At 39.3% G+C, this 17,897-nt stretch overlaps 1 protein-coding gene across 4 annotated transcripts in view; it reads left to right on the top strand.

Annotated features, from left to right (window-relative positions):
- The window catches only part of TRAF3IP1 (TRAF3 interacting protein 1), a 46,243-nt gene that overhangs the window by 22,087 nt on the left and 6,259 nt on the right, over positions 1-17,897 (top strand). For all 4 annotated transcript variants that reach the window (XM_027461518.3, XM_072041168.1, XM_072041167.1 and 1 more), the window contains 6 exons: positions 3,129-3,227; positions 8,144-8,234; positions 8,973-9,059; positions 9,679-9,799; positions 9,949-9,985; positions 10,606-10,682. In XM_027461518.3, coding sequence (XP_027317319.1) covers positions 3,129-3,227; positions 8,144-8,234; positions 8,973-9,059; positions 9,679-9,799; positions 9,949-9,985; positions 10,606-10,682 — 512 coding nt within the window. The remainder of the gene's footprint in view (positions 1-3,128; positions 3,228-8,143; positions 8,235-8,972; positions 9,060-9,678; positions 9,800-9,948; positions 9,986-10,605; positions 10,683-17,897) is intronic.

The following is a 17,897-nucleotide window of genomic DNA, read 5'->3' as shown; positions in this document are numbered from 1 at the left end:
AAAGAATTTGAGAAAAAATAAAAAGATGTTTAGGCACCTTAAGTACCTTAAAATGTTCTGGCACTTTGGTGTGCTCCGAAATAAACAAGTGTTTATTTAGGAGCTTAGGTCAACTTAGTGGTTATTGAAAATTTTATATCACATCTCATGTACTTACATGCTGTGAGGTTTTAATAATTTTGTTGCTGAAAAATACCATCTGGATTCCATTAAATGTAGTCTTACTTTACTACTTAGTGATCCTTAGCTGATCCTACAACTTTATTTATTTATTTTCAAAATGGAATATTTTCTTTATAGCCTAGACCGGCCCTAAACTACAGTGACCAGACATGGCATGTTTTATGGGACCATTTCTTCTTCTTTAAAATCATTATCCAGTTATTCTAATAAATGAAACGTGATTTACCTTTTATCCCGTGTTTTGTCTTTAAGGTAAATATTTTAAAATACTCCTTTTTTCATGATGCAGCAGGCCGGTGCACTCAAATGTCAGTTTACCTATATGATAAGCACTTGGGGGCATTAACCCTCTTTTGTTCTAGTGCAGCAGAGTTGCAATAGGTGAGTAATGCTCTCAGATGCTCCAACAAGTAATCTAGAGGGTTGCAAAAACCCTCTGGAGCTGTGCTGATGCCTGTTGCTCACTGTTCTCTGTAGTGATGGATGATGACGATCAGAGCTTTCTGTATTTTCTAATCCTAACTGGAGATAATTACATGCATACCAGTCGAACAGAAAGGGGCTAGTGAATGCCAATTTATCCTATTAGATAAACAGAACTGAAGTGGAAAATGGAGGACAGTTAAGCAATTACAAGCATGTTTGCTATCCTGGTAATGAAAACAAGTTGTAACATCATTGCTCACATCTATATATTAAGAACAAATTTCTAGTGGCATTAGAACAATTTTTTTTATAGTCAATGTTATTACTAAGGCCATAATTATTTCATAATTGCAACATGCCTTGCAGCAAAGCTGTTTTCATGTTGTAGAGATCTTTTTTGCTAATGTAAAAGTTGATTTATAAATTAAACACGTATTTTTTTTAAACTTACAATAGCTCTTAATTAAGATCTGACCAACTTTGCTTTAAGACACTGAATATTGTCCATCTGAAAGTAGTTGGCTTATTTCTGGAGGTAATGCTCGTGGTGTGTGTGTGCACACCACGTGTGTGGATTGGAAGAAATTTGCCCACAGACTTGCATGTCCACCTATGAATATTAAAAGCTGGTTCTGTAGTAAGGATTGATGCCATGGAAGAGGGTGAGATGAAAACCAGGAGAATTTATTTGTATTGGTTTTACCAGACCCAGTACATTATTATAAACCCAGCTTTTGAATGCAAAGAGCTCTTGGTTTGCAGTCTGTGACCTATGCAGTGGTTTCTCAGGGATGTTATATTGTATGTTCAGGAGGGAGCCAAACCGAGCCTTTTTGCTGAGAAATTAAAACAACTAATTTGGGGAATAACCCAGTGGCAACCTGCCAGCCTGCTGGACCGCAGTGGCTAATTTTGAGATGTCACCACACGTGCCTGCTGTCTGTTGTGCATACCTCGCTGTATATTGGTTTATTAGGCAGAAGGGAAGCAAACAACAATTCATGACATGCTCAAACAGCCTCCAGAGAGAGAGCTGAGCCAGCTCTACAAGTAAGGGAAAGCAGTGCTTGTCATGTCAGGTCTAGTTGTCTGGGTAATTGGACACTGTCAGAAGGAAATGTGTGAACTGCCCTGGGAAATCACATTAGTCATCTGTCTAGCCCACAACATCTCTCTGACAGTCTGTACCCGTTCTGCCAGTAGCTGTTTATCAGTGGCAGGTTAGTATCTTCAACAACGGATGCCTTGGGAATTGTTTTAATGTATGGCATGATGTAATAAGTTTCTGAATTAAACCCTGCCTTTCTGATGGAGTGAAGGACTTCACTTTCCACTGTTGGGATGGCTTTTCTGCAAAGCTCCAGACCTCATGGATGCCTTGTGGCACAGCTGTATAGGCTGGAGAGGATTTTTTTTTTAAATGCTTCTTTCAGATTTATTAAGTGGTGCCTCACCCTGGCCTTTGTCAGCACAGGTAAATGAAAGGGCTGTTGGCCATTTGCTGCTGTGTATTACTTCTATCATAAGCAAGCAGAACTCAACATTGCTGCTGCAACAGGCTATGCAGCATTATGGATGCATGGGTAGATCCTCTGCTATCGATATGTATGTCCTGAAAATATCAGCTTTACGCTGCTTGTGGTACTTGCATCACTCTTTTGGAAGCGTTGGACCCTTCAACCTTAAGTGTTAGGCAGGCCTCTGTCTGGCAAATCTTTTCCTGAGCACTCAGCACTATTAGCTGATTTGTTCTGGTGGTGGAAATGTGGCCTGAGGATAGGGGCACAGTGAGTCTGTCCTTTACCCTTGTGTTACAGTTACTTGTTTGCAGACAAGGTGACTTGGAAATGCTCAGTTCAACTCTTGGGCAGCACTTTGGGTACCCCTCTCTCTGTATCTGCAGATATATTCCTCTATCTTCCTCTTTCTGAAGAGAATTCTCTGGGAGAATTAACTTAAGAGAATTGGTAAATAAAAGAGTCTTTCATTTTTTAGTGAAAATAACCATTTTAGATAGCATCAAAAGTGATGGATTAGATTCTTCTATACCATTACCAGCAAGTTGTGGAATTAATATACTGGAAATAAGCTTTTCTTGCTTGAAATTTCTTAATGGCTTTAGTATGAAATGCATTTAAAGCAAAACCCTTTGAAACAAACAGAAGTGCGTTGTGCATTGCATGTAGCATACAAACAACACTGCGTATTGTAGTAATTACTTAGTCTTTGTTAGGTAAATGCAGTATTGTGTGACTAGCTATTTGGCTAATAAATACCTCTAAATCAGTTCTCAGTTGAAGAAATTGCCTTTAATTTGCAGTAACATAAGGAGTTTAATCAGTGGTCATGTAAAAAGCCTTTGTGAACTTTAGATATTATTTATTTGCATTCAAGATGTTTTATTAAAGTAGGGTAGCTCTTAAAGAACTAGTAAGTCTAACAGGTATTTAGCAGGGCTTTTTATTTAAAATTGTTATTGTATCTGTGGTTTCATTTAACTGTAAACTGTTTTCTTTTAGGAACTATAGAAGTGAAGAGTGTGGCAGATGGGATTTCAGAAGACAATGTTGCTAAACTGCAAGAGAAAGCTGAACCAGGACTTGCAGTCAAACAGAATGGTAGGAAGAATAAAAGCTTGCCTGCCTTTGAAAGTCTAACTACAGTGCTTTGGGGTCAAGCTTGAATCCATGCAGTTAAAATGATTTAAGTTAAATGACTCAATCCAACTGCTCCCTTGTATTTTAATCAACTGTTGTGATTAATGTCCTGGCTGGATAAACGTGTGTTCCCTGATAAACAAGCTAGTCTTGTATCCTTCTATCCTTTCTTACCCTTATGCAAGTTCTCAGTTTACACCGTCCCAAGGAAAAATGCACCTGAATCCCTTGGGGACTTGTTCTTTGTAAGAAGTGAATCACTGCATGTTGCCTTTTTGTGCAAATGTTTGGGAGTCTCACTCAGTGTTTGCATTTTACAGGATTTTAGAGGCAAATTCCATCTCTGCATTCCTACTTCTCCATTTTTTTTTTAAAGTTGTATATGGCTCCCAAGGCATACATTGTTAATGAGTTATTTGTATCCAGATACAGTATACACGGAGTAATAGAACCAAAATGTAGGAGAAAGAACTGACACTTAAGCAAAAAGCTGTGTTTTTATTTTCTCCAGATCCAGATGCTTGACCTAGTTAGGAGAGTTGATGCCATGTATGTGGGAGGTCAAAGGCTGTTTCCCAGTCCACCTGTGGCCTTTAGGGCCTCATAGCTGGGTCAGTCCAATGAAATGTAGACAGTGGGCCAAGACACTTGCGTGACTTTACACAACTGGGAGAACTTCTATGCTAATTCCTTTTATCTTTTGGAGCTGTCTTGTCCATTGGAATGCATCTGTTATGGAATACAATTTTTTATTTCTGTATTTCCAATTTGAATGTGTATGAGAGAAATACCCCCAGGTTCATTATTGATTTGGATCAGATTTTCAGGTGGTATAAAATACAAGTTGCATTTTCAGCTTTGTTCAGTAAGAGTGTAAAGTACTGGTACATTAGTGACCCTTAATTTTCTGTAAGTTCTTACAGGAATGAAAATTTCTTTCACACATTAAATTGCTTTCATAATTGGAATGCAAAATCACAACAATTTATAACAGCAGTCATTGCAGATAGCTAAGTTGAATGCATATTTTTGCAGTAATCAGCATAAATCAGAAGTGATCTGTTCCTTCTTTCTGTATTATTCTTGTAACTGCAAATGAAAGTTTCCAAAGGATGCAATGAAGGAGAAGCCGGGCTCCATCCCGTGGTGCCCAGCACCAGGCCCAGAGGCCCTGGGCACAGCCTGGAGCCCAGGAGGCTGCCTCTGAGCACCAGGCAGCACTGTTGTGCTGGGCGGGTGCCGCAGCCCTGGCACAGGCTGCCCAGAGCCTGGGGGGGCTCCTCCTTGGGGAGCTTCAGGAGGTGCCGGGACCTTCAGCTGAGCCATCACAGCTCCTGCCACTCACCTGACCCATACAAAATGTGAACCTCCTTTCCACAGACGCTGGGAGGGCAGCGCCTTACACCAGGTCATGTCGAGGCCATTCTTGAAGCAGTGTGTGAACGTGTGTGTTAACAGGAAGGAGTGGGAAGCATGGAAGCAGGATTTTTTTTGGTGGCAGTGCCAGTTTACATTTGCAAAAGCATTCAGGAAGCTACTGAAACTCAGCTCCGTTTGTCAAAGCATGCCATCCATCAGTCCCTGCAAGATGTTTAAGCACTGCATCGGTTGCTTGTGCAGCTGGGCCATGTTAGCATTTAGGTTGATTAATTATGCATTAGATTTATATTCCAGCGGAGTTAAATGGGAGCTGGGTGTTGAAACTGCTTGAAAACCGCGGTTGGTGTCCTTCCCCAGCAGCTGTGCCTTTGGAGGTTAGTCAGGGAGGAGCTGAACTCCGTTCTCCTATGGGGTTTTCAAGAGCATGCACAGTACTTGTGGCTACTAAATAAATAAATAAACTTGTGAGCTGTTTCTGAATTTCCTCTGGACCTTTAATTTATGTTTGGGGACTGTGTAAGCTGCTCCTTGAAGGGAAAGCAATCCCTGTGCTTGTAGCAGTGCAAGGTAGTTTGGCATGGCTTTGCCTCTTCAAGCATCAATTGTACCTTTTTGCACAGCTCCTTTAACTTTCAGGACTGTCTGCTCAGATATTCTATCCACGCAAATGTTTTGATCCTCCACTGTCTTTTGGCTTCTTAAAAACGTTTTGTTTCTGATGTTTGATCTGCTTAATGACCAGAAGAACATTGATGTCTGTAGCACTGCGGTGCAAGTTGCTGGAAACAATCCCTCATGTTTGTCCCCGTTCTCCTGGCTCTGGCAGTGAGAAGCTGGTTGTAGTTCAGTGTGTATTTTTCATGTCTCATTTGGTCAGATTATTTTTAAGGATTTCATATAGCTTCTCTGAAAAATCAGTGTGTTTGGTATTTCCAGGTGGATTTGCCAGTGACTCAGAATCAGCTGAGCTTATAGTGACAAAAGACCAGCAGTGAGCATACCAACGATAGCTAAAAACTGGTAGAAATAAAGCGGTGCTTTTTGATAAATAAAGCACTTCTGTGGGACTCTTAACCTCTAATGCTATACATTAAAGATTTTTTTAAAAACTGAATAAAAATACAATTTGTGTTTGCATACTTTGAGTAGACTTTATTCAAGTAGTTTTTAGTTAAAAGAATACCAAAAAGCCATCTATGAAAGTGCTTTTGTGCTTCAGTTAAGTGCTTTGCTAAGGAAAAAAAAAAAAAAAAAGTAATGGTTTATAAGCACTTTATGGTTTTTAACTTGACAATAAGCAGGTATTGTGAGGAGCTTCTTGCAATGTGTTACAGGTCATTATTGTTAATAACCAGTTCAATAAAATGTGCACTTTCCATTTTCTTAATGTTAGTGTGGAACATTGCTGCTCTCTGTTGCTCCTGTTTGTGGCTTCTTTTTGGATTAGAACTGAAAGTTTTATTCCACCAAAACTCCCCACAACCGCTGGAGAATTGGGCCAGTAACAAAGGGTGAGCGTAGAAATCCCCTGGCAGCCCCAGGGCCTCTCTGGCTCGGCTCTGTGCACGTCGCAGCATCGTGCTGAGGCATCATTGGAGCTGGGATGAACCAGGGGAGTGAGGTTTTTAACACACAGTAGCTGAATTCTTGAAGGATTCTTGTCAGCCATCGGCTTTCTGTCTGTGTGAAGTCAGCGTGATACGTGTCAAGGTGCAGCGAGAGCAAGAAATCAGCAGAAGCCCTGGGTACAGCTGCTGCTGTTCCAAAAGCTAAATTATTTAGCAGTGTGCACTCCTTGCTTGATGGTAGTTGTTGACTTGAAAACAGAAATAGGGATCCTTGTAGGCATTTTTTCTTGGGGTCAGGTGTGTATAGAGGCACGAGGGGACTGCAGGAGCTTCCCACAGAGCTGCAGGAACCAGCTGTGTCTAGGATGCGTGGTGGTGTTTCAGAACGAGACGTAAAGCTGTGCCATTAGTAGTTGTTTCGTGATCTCCATCGTGTGCTAAAATGCCTTTTGCTGTGCAGAAGGAGGATTTAGAAACCCCTATCACACCCATTAGGCAGCTGTGTTAATTGAGCCACCCTGGGAAGTATAGGAAGTACAGCCAGCAACCGGGCAAACCCTTTGGACTCAGGCCTGGTGCCTTACTGCAGGGAGCACTCGTGTGAGGCACAGTTGTCTTTCCCCATACCAGTAAGAGTGAGGGAAAACTAAAGTAGTGCTCACTAGTTAAGTGCATCTAGTGCTTTCTAAGGTAAGGGTATTTATGTATCTTCCATATGTTCTCCAGTAGACTGTGTGTAGGATTAATACACTGTTTAAAGATAAAGTTTCTTCAAAATACTGTATCAAACTACTTAGTAGTTTTAAATGTGAAGGTCCTACAAGTGAAATGGCTGTTCAGAGAACACACAAACACATTAGGGAGCTGGAATACAAGAGTTTGAGAAAGAAAACTCTTTCATTACCCAGATTTCGGCCTGTAGAAGTCAGTGTGACTTGACCTTTGGTGCCATTCATTGGTGATTTCAGACCTGAGAGATGCTAGGATGGAGAAATAGTGTTAGAGATGTCTTTTGTGTGTGTGGCATTACACAGGAACAATGCTTACTGACAGGTAGTTCATCTGAGCAAGTTTTCTAGATGGAATTGAAGGATATCAAATGCTTTTTACCTACCATAAGTATTTTGTAGCAACGTTAAGGCAGAAAGTGGTGAATGATGCCTGCTCAGTTAGATTGTCAGGGCAAAGAGGCATTTATCTTCTCAGCTGTTGTGGAGGGTGGTCCAACCTGAGCTTGGAAGGTGTGGGGTCATGTTGTCAGCTGCATCGTCTGTCCAGTTTCAACAGCAAATGGGTCAGCCCTACAGAGAACATCAGAGTGGAGGGATGATAGAATACACACTCATCCTCCAGCCATAGGGTCCTTCAGGTTGGAAGGGGTTGTTGGAGGTCAGCTGCTCCATTTCAGCCCTGTTCAGGTCAGGGTCAACTAAGACCAACAATAAAGGAAAATAAGGAGTTAAATTAATGTAAATAAAATCAAGGTTTTAAAAAAATCAATGTAGAAATACAGTTTTAAAATCTTTTTTTTTTCTTTTCCTCTCGTGACTTTGTAGAATGAGCAGCTTGAAATACTGCAGACATTGCCATGAAATTATGAAAGAACCAAGTGAGATGATGTCATTTAAACATATGAGGGAATTTCATGATATTGAGAAACAAATAAAAAATGAAAGTTTAAACGTTTTTGCTGTGTCCCTTTTGAATTGTGAATACTCTGAGGTGTCTAAAACCTAGAAATTCATAAGGTATTTAACTTTTATATAAGCAAATAGAGTTTTATTTATAAAGTTTGTCATATGATTTATTTCATTAGCATAAATTATAGTGCTGATAAGATTTGAAGTACTGTTGTAAAGAAAAGTTAGATTTTTTTTTGCAACTTTGACAGCTAAGCCAAAATTACACTTTTTTTTTCTCATTTAATAGAAGAAGAAGCAGAGAACATTGCTCCTGAAAAGCCTGCAGTGTCTGAAAATGGTGAAGTACCTGATGATCTTCCTCCTCAGGCTATCCAAAGGTTTGTTTCTTTTCTTTATTCTGTCTGAATAAAGCTGTGATGGTGTCTGGAGGTAATTCAGTGAATTTGAAATTAGTGAGGAAACTTTGAACAGTATGTTTCTGCTTGTGGTACCAAATAATAAATATTATCCCATATATGGTTCATTTTGTTTATTTTCCTTCTATATACAAAACTAACATTTTAAAGTGTTTTGGACTTATTTTCATAATCCATGAAGTGCTTTGATGCAATCTTATTAAAGAAAGAGGGATGTGTGGAGTGTCTATTGAGAAGAACATTGCATTATGCAGATGCATTTCCAAAGTATTGTGTTAAGGGTAAGATGAACTTGACTTTCAAATCCCAATTTACTTTTTCTTTGCCCAAAAAAAGGCTATTGCAATTGTATCGCTTTTTTCCTTTTGCAACGCAGCATGTATTTCTAATGCTAAATTTGTTGTTAATGCTAAATTACTGTTGTCTCACTAAAAAAATAACCTGGATACAAATCAAGAGGTGGTTCTACACAAAATCATAATCTTTTTCTTTAAGGTCACACTTCCTAGATTTTGATTTTTCCTAGACTCCCACTAGGATAGAAGATATTACTATATTGGATTATATACTGTGAATGTTTTGAGTGTTTTTATGCATCAACTAAATTACTAAGTTCATCTGTATGTGCATGTCTGTCTCTCTGGGGGACACATGAGGCTTCCCTTTAAAATATAAATGGAAAGATCTCTGTTCTTGCAGACGTATTCCCCGTCCCAGCAGTGCGAGACCAGCACCGCCTCGAATAGTAAAACGTCAAGAAAGCACAGAGGCCTTACTTCCAGAAAGGTAAGGAACGTGAGAGGTGGCAGAGCAGACTGCCAGCTCTCATGCCACAGCATTATATTTTCTTTCCATCCCCTGCCCCTGTATAGCATTAGCGGGGGATCACCTTACTGCTCATTGATTCAGATTAGAAAATTCAAGCCTGCTTTATTTGTTTACTGTTTCTGCAAATCCAGTGCATTACCTAAAAGTTACAGTTAGTAGCCACATCTGCAAGTTCAAAGATACATTTTTTTTTTTTTTTTTGCCTTTGGGAACTCTGAAACAGGTAAGGCTAGAACATTAAGCTATTACTAGAAGAGTTCTGTAAAACATACAGTGAATATCCCATGCTCCAAAAGGCTGAAACAGCCACTTGAAATGATGGCCAAAATGGCTTATGGGTGACCTCTATTAAATCCTGAGCACTAAAGCAGTGTGTCCAGAAGAGTAATGTCCTGTTGTGAGAGGAGGATGACTGACTGTTTTCAGAATTGGATTGTGACTGGAAATGACAGAACTTTACGTGCTGCTTTATGTTATGGGAGGAAGGGAGAGAGCTGCTGTCTCCTTTATTCTGAATAGATCTTAATGGGATTGGACAAATCTTAATAGATTTTCATTTTTGTTTTGTCCCTTTCAGGAGTGGCAGTGGTAAAACAGTCCCAAATGTGATCACAGACCAGCAGATTTCTAATGATGATGATGACCAGTTTGTGGTGGAGGCAGCCCCGCCAGTGCCTGAAATGCCAGAGATGGAAATGGTCTGTTAATGTTGCAATTATAGCACCTTTATCCTCACTTCATAGCTTTCTTTTTTAATGTAGCTTCTAGCTAAATGTTTCTTTGACTAGTTATATGTTACAGCAATATCAACTTTTTGCAACTAAAGCTTTCTTTCCTGCATGTGTAGCAGCCAGAAGTGGAACTGGTCGAGGGTGAAAAGCACGGTATGTGTGTTTGCTTTTATATATATTTGTATACATAAATGTATAGAATAAAACCACAAGTTTAAACCAAGTGCTGAGCACTAAATAGGCTGAATACAGTAGCAAGATAACTTCTTGAAGGGACAGTAGCTTGCAACTTTTGCAAGAAAACCAGGAAATATTTATCAAATACCATGTTGTTTAGTTGAGCAGCAGCATTTACAGCTGATGTCAAATGCAGTTTCACTGTATACATCTCTCTGAGATAGGAGATGGGATTGGTTGTTGAATGCAGGTTATGGAAAAGCTTCTAGAAAAAATGATATATTGGTTCTTAAAAATATTAATACTTTCTCGTGACCTCAGATCTCTGATTCAGAGGCTTTGATCCATTATGGTTACACTGGTAACTTAGGCAGACATATTTATCTGTATCAAAAAAATCCTATCAAAGGAATATGTATATGCATATGTATGTGTATATAAAAAGATACTGGAGAAAATAGATCAAAAAATACCTTGTATCTGAGTAATTAAAATATGTAACAGAATGCTGTTCATGTAGGTTTTAATGTTGTCTGAATATTCTGGATAATATTATAGTGTCAACCAATGCTGAGAAATGTACTGATTTTCACCAGGTGGGCTTGTAAAAAAGATCTTAGAAACAAAGAAGGATTATGAATCATCACCAAAATCATTGAAGACAACAGAGAGGGTAAGATGGTAACGGCCTTTAAAGAATAATGAATATCAAATATTGTAATAATGACCTTTTCTCTCCCTTACTGATTTTTTTTTCCATTTTTGACCAAACTTACCTCCCTCACGTGTTACCACTGTTTTCCTCCTTCAATCCTTTACATTCTCTGCGTTGTGCTCTTTCTCAACTTGACTTCTTGTGTTTACTGAAACGCTGAATAAAATCCAGAACTTTTTCAGGTAGTCTTTAGCCTGTTCTTTTTCCAGAACAAAGTCTGCTGATTTCAGCCTTGCCCTAGATGTAGTAGGACATACTTTACATTTGTACAGCTGCAGCATTATTATTTCAATCTTAATTGTCCTCTAGGCATATGAAGAACAGTGTCCTGTTGCCTGACAACTGTTATCATTGCCTAAAAAAATAAGACCTCTGGTGCAGTTAACCATATAGAGTGTTTTCATATCACTGGATGTTACCCTAGTAACATCTAGCATACCCCAATGTTACACTCTGAATCTATGAAGTGATGTTATTTTATTTCCCCAGCCAGCAGTTGGGAAAGGGAAAGAACTAGGGGTGTATGGCTTTTATGATTTTTTTTGTTTTGTTTTGTTTTTTTCCCCTTTGGGGGGGAGGGGATTGACAGCTTAAAAAGGATCTAGAAAAGGTCTAGCAGTGGTTTTTTAAAAAAAAAAAAAAAAAAAAAAAGCAAATGGTTGAAATACTCAAGATTTTAATGTCTTCTTGTCACAACTGGAAAGCTTTTGCCCTTTCAGCTTTGCAAAGCTCATGTTGCAAGAAGCAGCAAAAGGTAGGGAGCATTGTTAGATTGAGTTTTTTGGTCCATTGACCCTTTGGCAAGTTTTTAAATCAATGAGGTAGTTTGTGCTGATGAGGAGACGTTGAGGAGTGCAGTTCAGAATGCTGTTATAAAAATACAGACAGATACACCACATTTTGGAAAGGCAAATACTTTTCAAGAACTCTTACATCTTCAATTGCACATCTCTTTTAATGTTAATTCAGTATTGTAGTTTTTTTTTACCAACCATATTCTTTTTCTGGGGGGGAATGATCCATGATTTGGCACGCTGCAGTTTGATAAGGTGCCATGACTCAGACCTCAAGAGTTAAACTTCTCACAGCGCTGAGTATCAAGCTCTTTCAAATAGTTCTCTGAAATCAGTAGTGACGTTTTGAAGCCTTGACCATTTCACTGTCTCTTTTCACTTTATCAAATATAGTTATTTGGCAATGAGTAAAATGCACAGCTGGAAAAAAACAAGTCCCTGAGGGACTGAAAGTGTGGTAGACAGTAGGCTGTTTAAAAAATATTTTTATCTAGAACTTGTTCTTCATTCTTCAGAAGCAATTACTTCATAATTGCTTCTAGCAATCTGCAGCAGAAGTGACACAGCCATAACTTTTTAGGGTTGCAGTTTTGGGAAGGTAAAATTAACACTTTTCTTATATAGAGACATTCCCGTATGCTTTCTTGTTTAGTAGTAGTAGGTTATGCTGTCCCACAAACCAGCCTTTTTCATGCCATCCCCAACATGCTGAGAAAAACAGGGAGGTAGATCAGAGCTGTGGGTATCTTCCTATCTGAAATTTGAGACTGTCTGAGATCCAGGCCTGCATGGCTGACAAAAATCCCTTTCACATATTGTAAGGGCTGAGATTAAAGAAGAAAATTAATTATTTCTAAAATAGGAAAACACCTTTGGTTCTCCTGGCCATAATCCATTATGAACGGATACAGCTTTGTCTAAGTTGCTGAATTATGTACCATTTATTATAAACACGCAGCTTGTATTGCCTATGTACTGATCATTTAAGTGCTGTTGGCTATTTCTAATGAATGTCTGATGTGAAAATTTGCCTGCTGAGTAAGTTCTGTCTTTATATAGCTGTTTGGAGAAAAGAAGGGTTTAAAGGTGATATTGCTGTGTTTATGCAGTAGCTCTAAAGCTCATTACTGGAGTGTATGTTGAGCTGGCACTTGTGAGAACACGAGATGCAGCTGTTCCTGTTCCTGGTTTTATAACTAGGTGGTGCTGTTCCATCATCAATCTCCAGGCTAAGTTTTGGGACGGCAATAGTAGTTGATTTCGTGATTTTTCCTGCCACTACAGAATTGTACTGAAGGCTGTGTTGTTCTGTATTGTGTCCTGTCAGGTTGAGCACTGGACGTAGAAAGGGACAATGGGGAGGATTTACAAAACCTCATGGATTTCGTGCTCGGGAAGCTTCCTCTGGTGATTGTACTGAACTTTTTTTCTCTTTTTTTCCCCCCTATTTTTATTAACTAAAACGACTCACTGTTAACCCCTTAGATTTTTTTTAAATGCACGTGGACAATTGTGTCCACGTACAATCATTGTTTAGTCCCATTGCCAGGTTTCAGTGTCTAAAACATTCATTCAGTCCTCGTTTGTCTTTTGTTGCATTTTTGAAGCACTGATCTGTGTTAGCAGCATTGATAATGGGCGACTAATTCTGGAAAAAAAAACCTGCTGACTTCCTGGTCTGTCACGTGCAACATACAGCAGTAAGCTCCTGGAATATCATCTGATCTCATATCCAAGCAGCTGGCTGCTGCTGCATTAGGTTTCCTTGCTGCTACTGCTTTTCAAATTATGTCGAAGAAGTTGTCGTGATCGAGAGAGGAGAAGCATAGTTTTCCTGACAGCAGAGGGAAAATCAGTGCACAAGGTGATTAAAAATGCTCAGAGCTGGTGCCTGGGACTTGACAGATATAGCTCAGAAAACATGAGCTGGAGAGAATACTGAGTTCTGGGGATTTATTTTGGAGGATAGAGATGCTGTGATGTGGGATAAAGTAAATGTAAAAAAAAAAAAAAAAATACCAACAACAAAAAAACATTTCCAATGTGATGTTGTCTCTAGGAGTCTTTCAGGGGCCGGACATGCAGCGTGTAGCAGGTATGGGTCTGGCATGCTTATGCGTGACCTAGACGTTCCTGAGATCCCAAGAAGACAGCGACGGGAGTTATTCCTGTGAGAGAGCAGAGCAGCGGTTTTGGGAAGGATAGTTAGTGGTCTGTGGAATCTCTTTGGGGAGAGGCAGCAAAAGTAATTAAAAAGAAAGAAGAGTTTCAAGTGGTGTATTCCTGCCAAGTGCTCCAGGCAGGCAAGTGGAACCAAGTCCCGTTAAGTTGCTGGGACTGTGAGAATGGGTCAGCGAACTCTGGCCAGCGTGTTGTGTTAAATAGCCCTATGTTCCGTGCCAGGTCTAGCTCTGCAGTCTGCTGGGAACAGTATCAGTCTGAGATTTGACCATTTCTCCCCAGACTGTCAGCTCTTTTGTTTAATTTGTTTTCCATCAAACTCTCCAGAAGAAATATCTTCTACATCAGTATGCAACAGTATTCCAAAATGTATTATGCATGGAAGAGTAAAATGTGATTCTACTTCTGCATTTTGGAGTAAGGTAACTAAATTCCAGTGAAAACTAGAAAGAATACTTGCTTTGGGAAATTACAGCTGAAGGTTATCCTCGTGTCTGTCAGTAAGAATGTTTATCTTCCATGGTTTTCTTAAACTATTCAACACGTATAAAAGAAATGAAATGTTTTCCCAGTTATATTCATTAGTCTTTAAAACCTTGTTTTTCTGCAAGTTGAGAAAATGAAGGGAGAAGAGGATATATCTGTATTCTGAGCACTGGATCCTTTGGCTGATGCTTTATAAAGTCCAATATTCAACATTCAACTGATCAGTGGATCTACCTGATTTATTGTGGATTAGTCAATTAGAAATTAGGTGAAGCTGCTGACTTGATACTTAATCAAAGTGTAGCACTCATGGGCATGTTCCACCCCTTTGCTTCTAACTGCTGATTGCAGAAGAGAACTTATTTGTGTTAAAAACATTCATCTGAAACCTTCATTGTGCTGAGTTTCTCCAACATACGTTTGCTTTTTAAGAAGTTTTAATAAAGAAAACGAAGAGGGAGGAAAAAAAGAAAAAAGAAAAAAAAAAGAAAAAAAAAAGAAAGAGTGGGACTTTCATCACATAGATTTTGCATGTGCAGAAACTTAAAATAATATACACGATTTTCAGGTCAAACAAAGAGGTCATTCTGGTAATACACAAGATTTTTGCTGCCTTGATTAGCTGTGTTCAGCTTAACAAATTCCTAAAAAGAATTCCTAAATGTATTTGTTTAGAATGTAATCCTCTTATGTTAAACAGAGAAAGAAACAGATGGTACCTTTTGTATTCCACTTCATTTATTTGATGTGTGGAAAATATAGGCAGGTTATTAAATAGTTTAAGCAAGTGGGATCACGGAATTCCCATCTTTACACTACCAAATGCAGTTCGTAGGCTTCAGAAAAGCAGCTTTGAGGTTTGTGCTAGGAACAAGTGATATTAAAATGGCTTAGCACCTGGACCATATTAACCCTAATTACAGATGTTGTAAATTAAGTAGGTACTTCTAAGCTTAGAACAAACAGAATCGTTGCTGATTCTGTTTGTTTAAAGTTCTTCAGGACATTGATTTTTACATTAATCCATCAGCTGGGCAGCGTTGTGCGTCCCCTCCAGTCAATGCAATTAGCAGTGTGACGTGTTAACCATATGTATTTGTGTGTCCCACCAGTTAGGTGTCTTGAAGAGGCTCACGTTTGAAGACCACAGCTTCTTAGTAACAACTCTCAGAAAAGAAATGTGGCCCTCAAGTAAGTGTGTTACAAACTGCGAACACAGGAATGGGATTTTTGTCACTCTTGTGATATTGCTGGTGTCATGGCTCCTTTGCTGTGGCCTTTGCACACAAAAACACAAATGTTCTCTCCTGTGGATATAATATAAATACAACATGAGACAGCAGATGGATATGTTAAACAGAAAGCATGTACAAAAGTGCAGCGAGGCAGCTGTGGTTTCCATCCCCAGGAAGGGATGCAGCCTATCAGTGATGTAGTAATTGTGTGGTGTAGGAGACCGTGCAGGTGATTTTCGTGTATTTCAAGAAGCTTATCAACTGATCTGGCTAGGATATTCTCCTGGGGCACAGACTGGTGTGGAAGCAGTTGGTTTACACAAGGAGCGTGAGGATTGCAAATTTGGGACAGGAAACAGGCTGCTGTTTCAAGAGAAAAGGAGGTTGTGGACCCACAGTTTCAACAGTGTAGGAAGAAAAGGAAAATGGGACAGGACTGGCACCCAATATGCTCTTACAGCTGAATTAATGCTATCTGCTCTCATTAATTACTGCTAGAGTTGTCTCGTGGTGTGTGTGTGTGTGTGGTCAGGCTCACAGGATTCTGCTTAGCGTGCTGAACATTGCTCCAAATACGTGAGGTTTTATTCTCCACAGCACAAAGTTACCGGGAAGGAAGGCAAGCTGGCTCAGGGGGCTGAGGTGGGATGTTTACCCACGTCTGAAAATTCCAGCTCTTTTTTAAAGGTGTCAAATGTGAACTGAAGGGTGTGTGCGTGGAATCTCCAGCTCCCTGCCCTAAAAAGAGCAACCTTTTTTTTTTTTTTGTCTTTTGGTGTCTTCCAAGTGTGAAAGAGGTCAGCCTAACTCTGGTGAGTCTAGCAGCAAAGAACATCATGTCTCTGCCTTGGCCTGCTACTGAACTCAGTACCTGGCATAAGCAGAAAAAGCATCCTGTTCATTTGAAGTGATTTAACATTTACCGTTTTCCCCTCTGTTTCTGTGAAAGAGTTTCTTATGGTGATCCCTGGTGGATAGTTACAATCTGCTTAAAATGCAGACTCTGTAAAAACCAGGAAAAGAAAACACCCTTTATGATCAGAAAATATTTTGTACAATAAAAAAGCCCACGTTGTTGTTTTTGCATCGAATGTATCAAAATTACTTGTCCAAAATGAAGTTTCTGTCCTGTCCTAGCCATAGAAAGATCTGGGAGGGAAATGGTACTGCTCAATAAAACTGTGATTACTTGGGTCTGTTTCCATAATGGGACATAACACAATTGTTAAAAGGGGCTGTAGAAACTATTAGCTAGTTGATGGATGTTTGCTCTAATTTGTTTCATATTTAAAAACTGTTAATTTTAAACGTGGAAACAAAGGAGAAGCTATATAAAAGCAATCAAATCCTGTTTCTAGAAATGAACTTCTCAAACACTGGGGGGAAAAAAAATCATGCCACCTCTTTAACGCAGTAGACGTTAGGCATTTCCAATGCCCTCAACAGTATGGATATTGGAAATGGATGTCCTGTGAATGATCCTTTTTATGGAGCTGTGCACGCTGTAATATTTATACTAATTGCTTTAGCGAGGGTAAATTAAACACAGGTAAATTCTGGTGGTTTCTGGAAGCCTGTTGATAATATCCCCTGTATTGATTAAAAAGAAAATTTCTGCTTTTTAATTTCTGAGGTCCCTGCATTTGAGTCCACGTTGTGTTCTGTTCGGATTGAGGTAATGGGAAAGGCAGACTTTTTCCCAGGAATCCAAAATAAACATTTATCTTGGTGCCTTATGAAAAACATGAAGGAAAGGAAGCGTGTTGGGCCTACAGAAGTGATATAGTCTTTTATATGGGGATAATTTATTGATTCTTGGGCTTTTGTCAAAGGAGAGTTCATTGAGGTGTATGACCTAATTAAATAGACTGGAACAATTCTGATTCTGGCGTTTTTCTTAAAAATGAATATATCCTGTTACATGTTTGTGCAGAATGAGCAAAGGTGGCATTCAGGACTCTTACCACCCACGTTGCTTGTTGTAATAAACCATCTGCCATAATTCTTAGTAATTTAAGAGTGACCCATGCAGGCTTTAACCCATAGCTGTACCTGTGAAACCGAGAACAGACAGTACGGTGGTTGTATTTTTTTTTTTTCTTCCCTTAGTTGCTTATAATCAGCAATAGCTGGTGAAGCTTGAGTACCTCTCCATGATGGTAATTCTGCGCCCTGAGCTCAGCTTTCTGTGGACTGCAGGACCTGTAATGTGGCATCTTGAAGTAGAAGTTTGAGCAGAAAGAAAGAAAGGATTGATTGTTATTTTTTAACTCAAGGAGGGACTGTGCCTTCAGGTGTTGGGAAATCTGTCTAGGGAGCTTGAAATTTAAGTGCTCCTCTTTTAAAGAAGGATATGTTAAAAAGCTCTTATGCTCTTACACCACTTAAATTGTGCAGTTTCGTGTTTCGAAGACACTGAGCTTCTAACAACCCTGTTGATGGACATTTTAAAGTCTGTAGAATATTTAATAGATTTA

Source organism: Anas platyrhynchos, chromosome 7, assembly GCF_047663525.1.
Source record: "Anas platyrhynchos isolate ZD024472 breed Pekin duck chromosome 7, IASCAAS_PekinDuck_T2T, whole genome shotgun sequence".
Lineage (NCBI taxonomy): Eukaryota > Metazoa > Chordata > Aves > Anseriformes > Anatidae > Anas > Anas platyrhynchos.
Note: the sequence above shows the minus strand (reverse complement) of the source record. Positions and strands in the feature narration are given on the sequence as shown.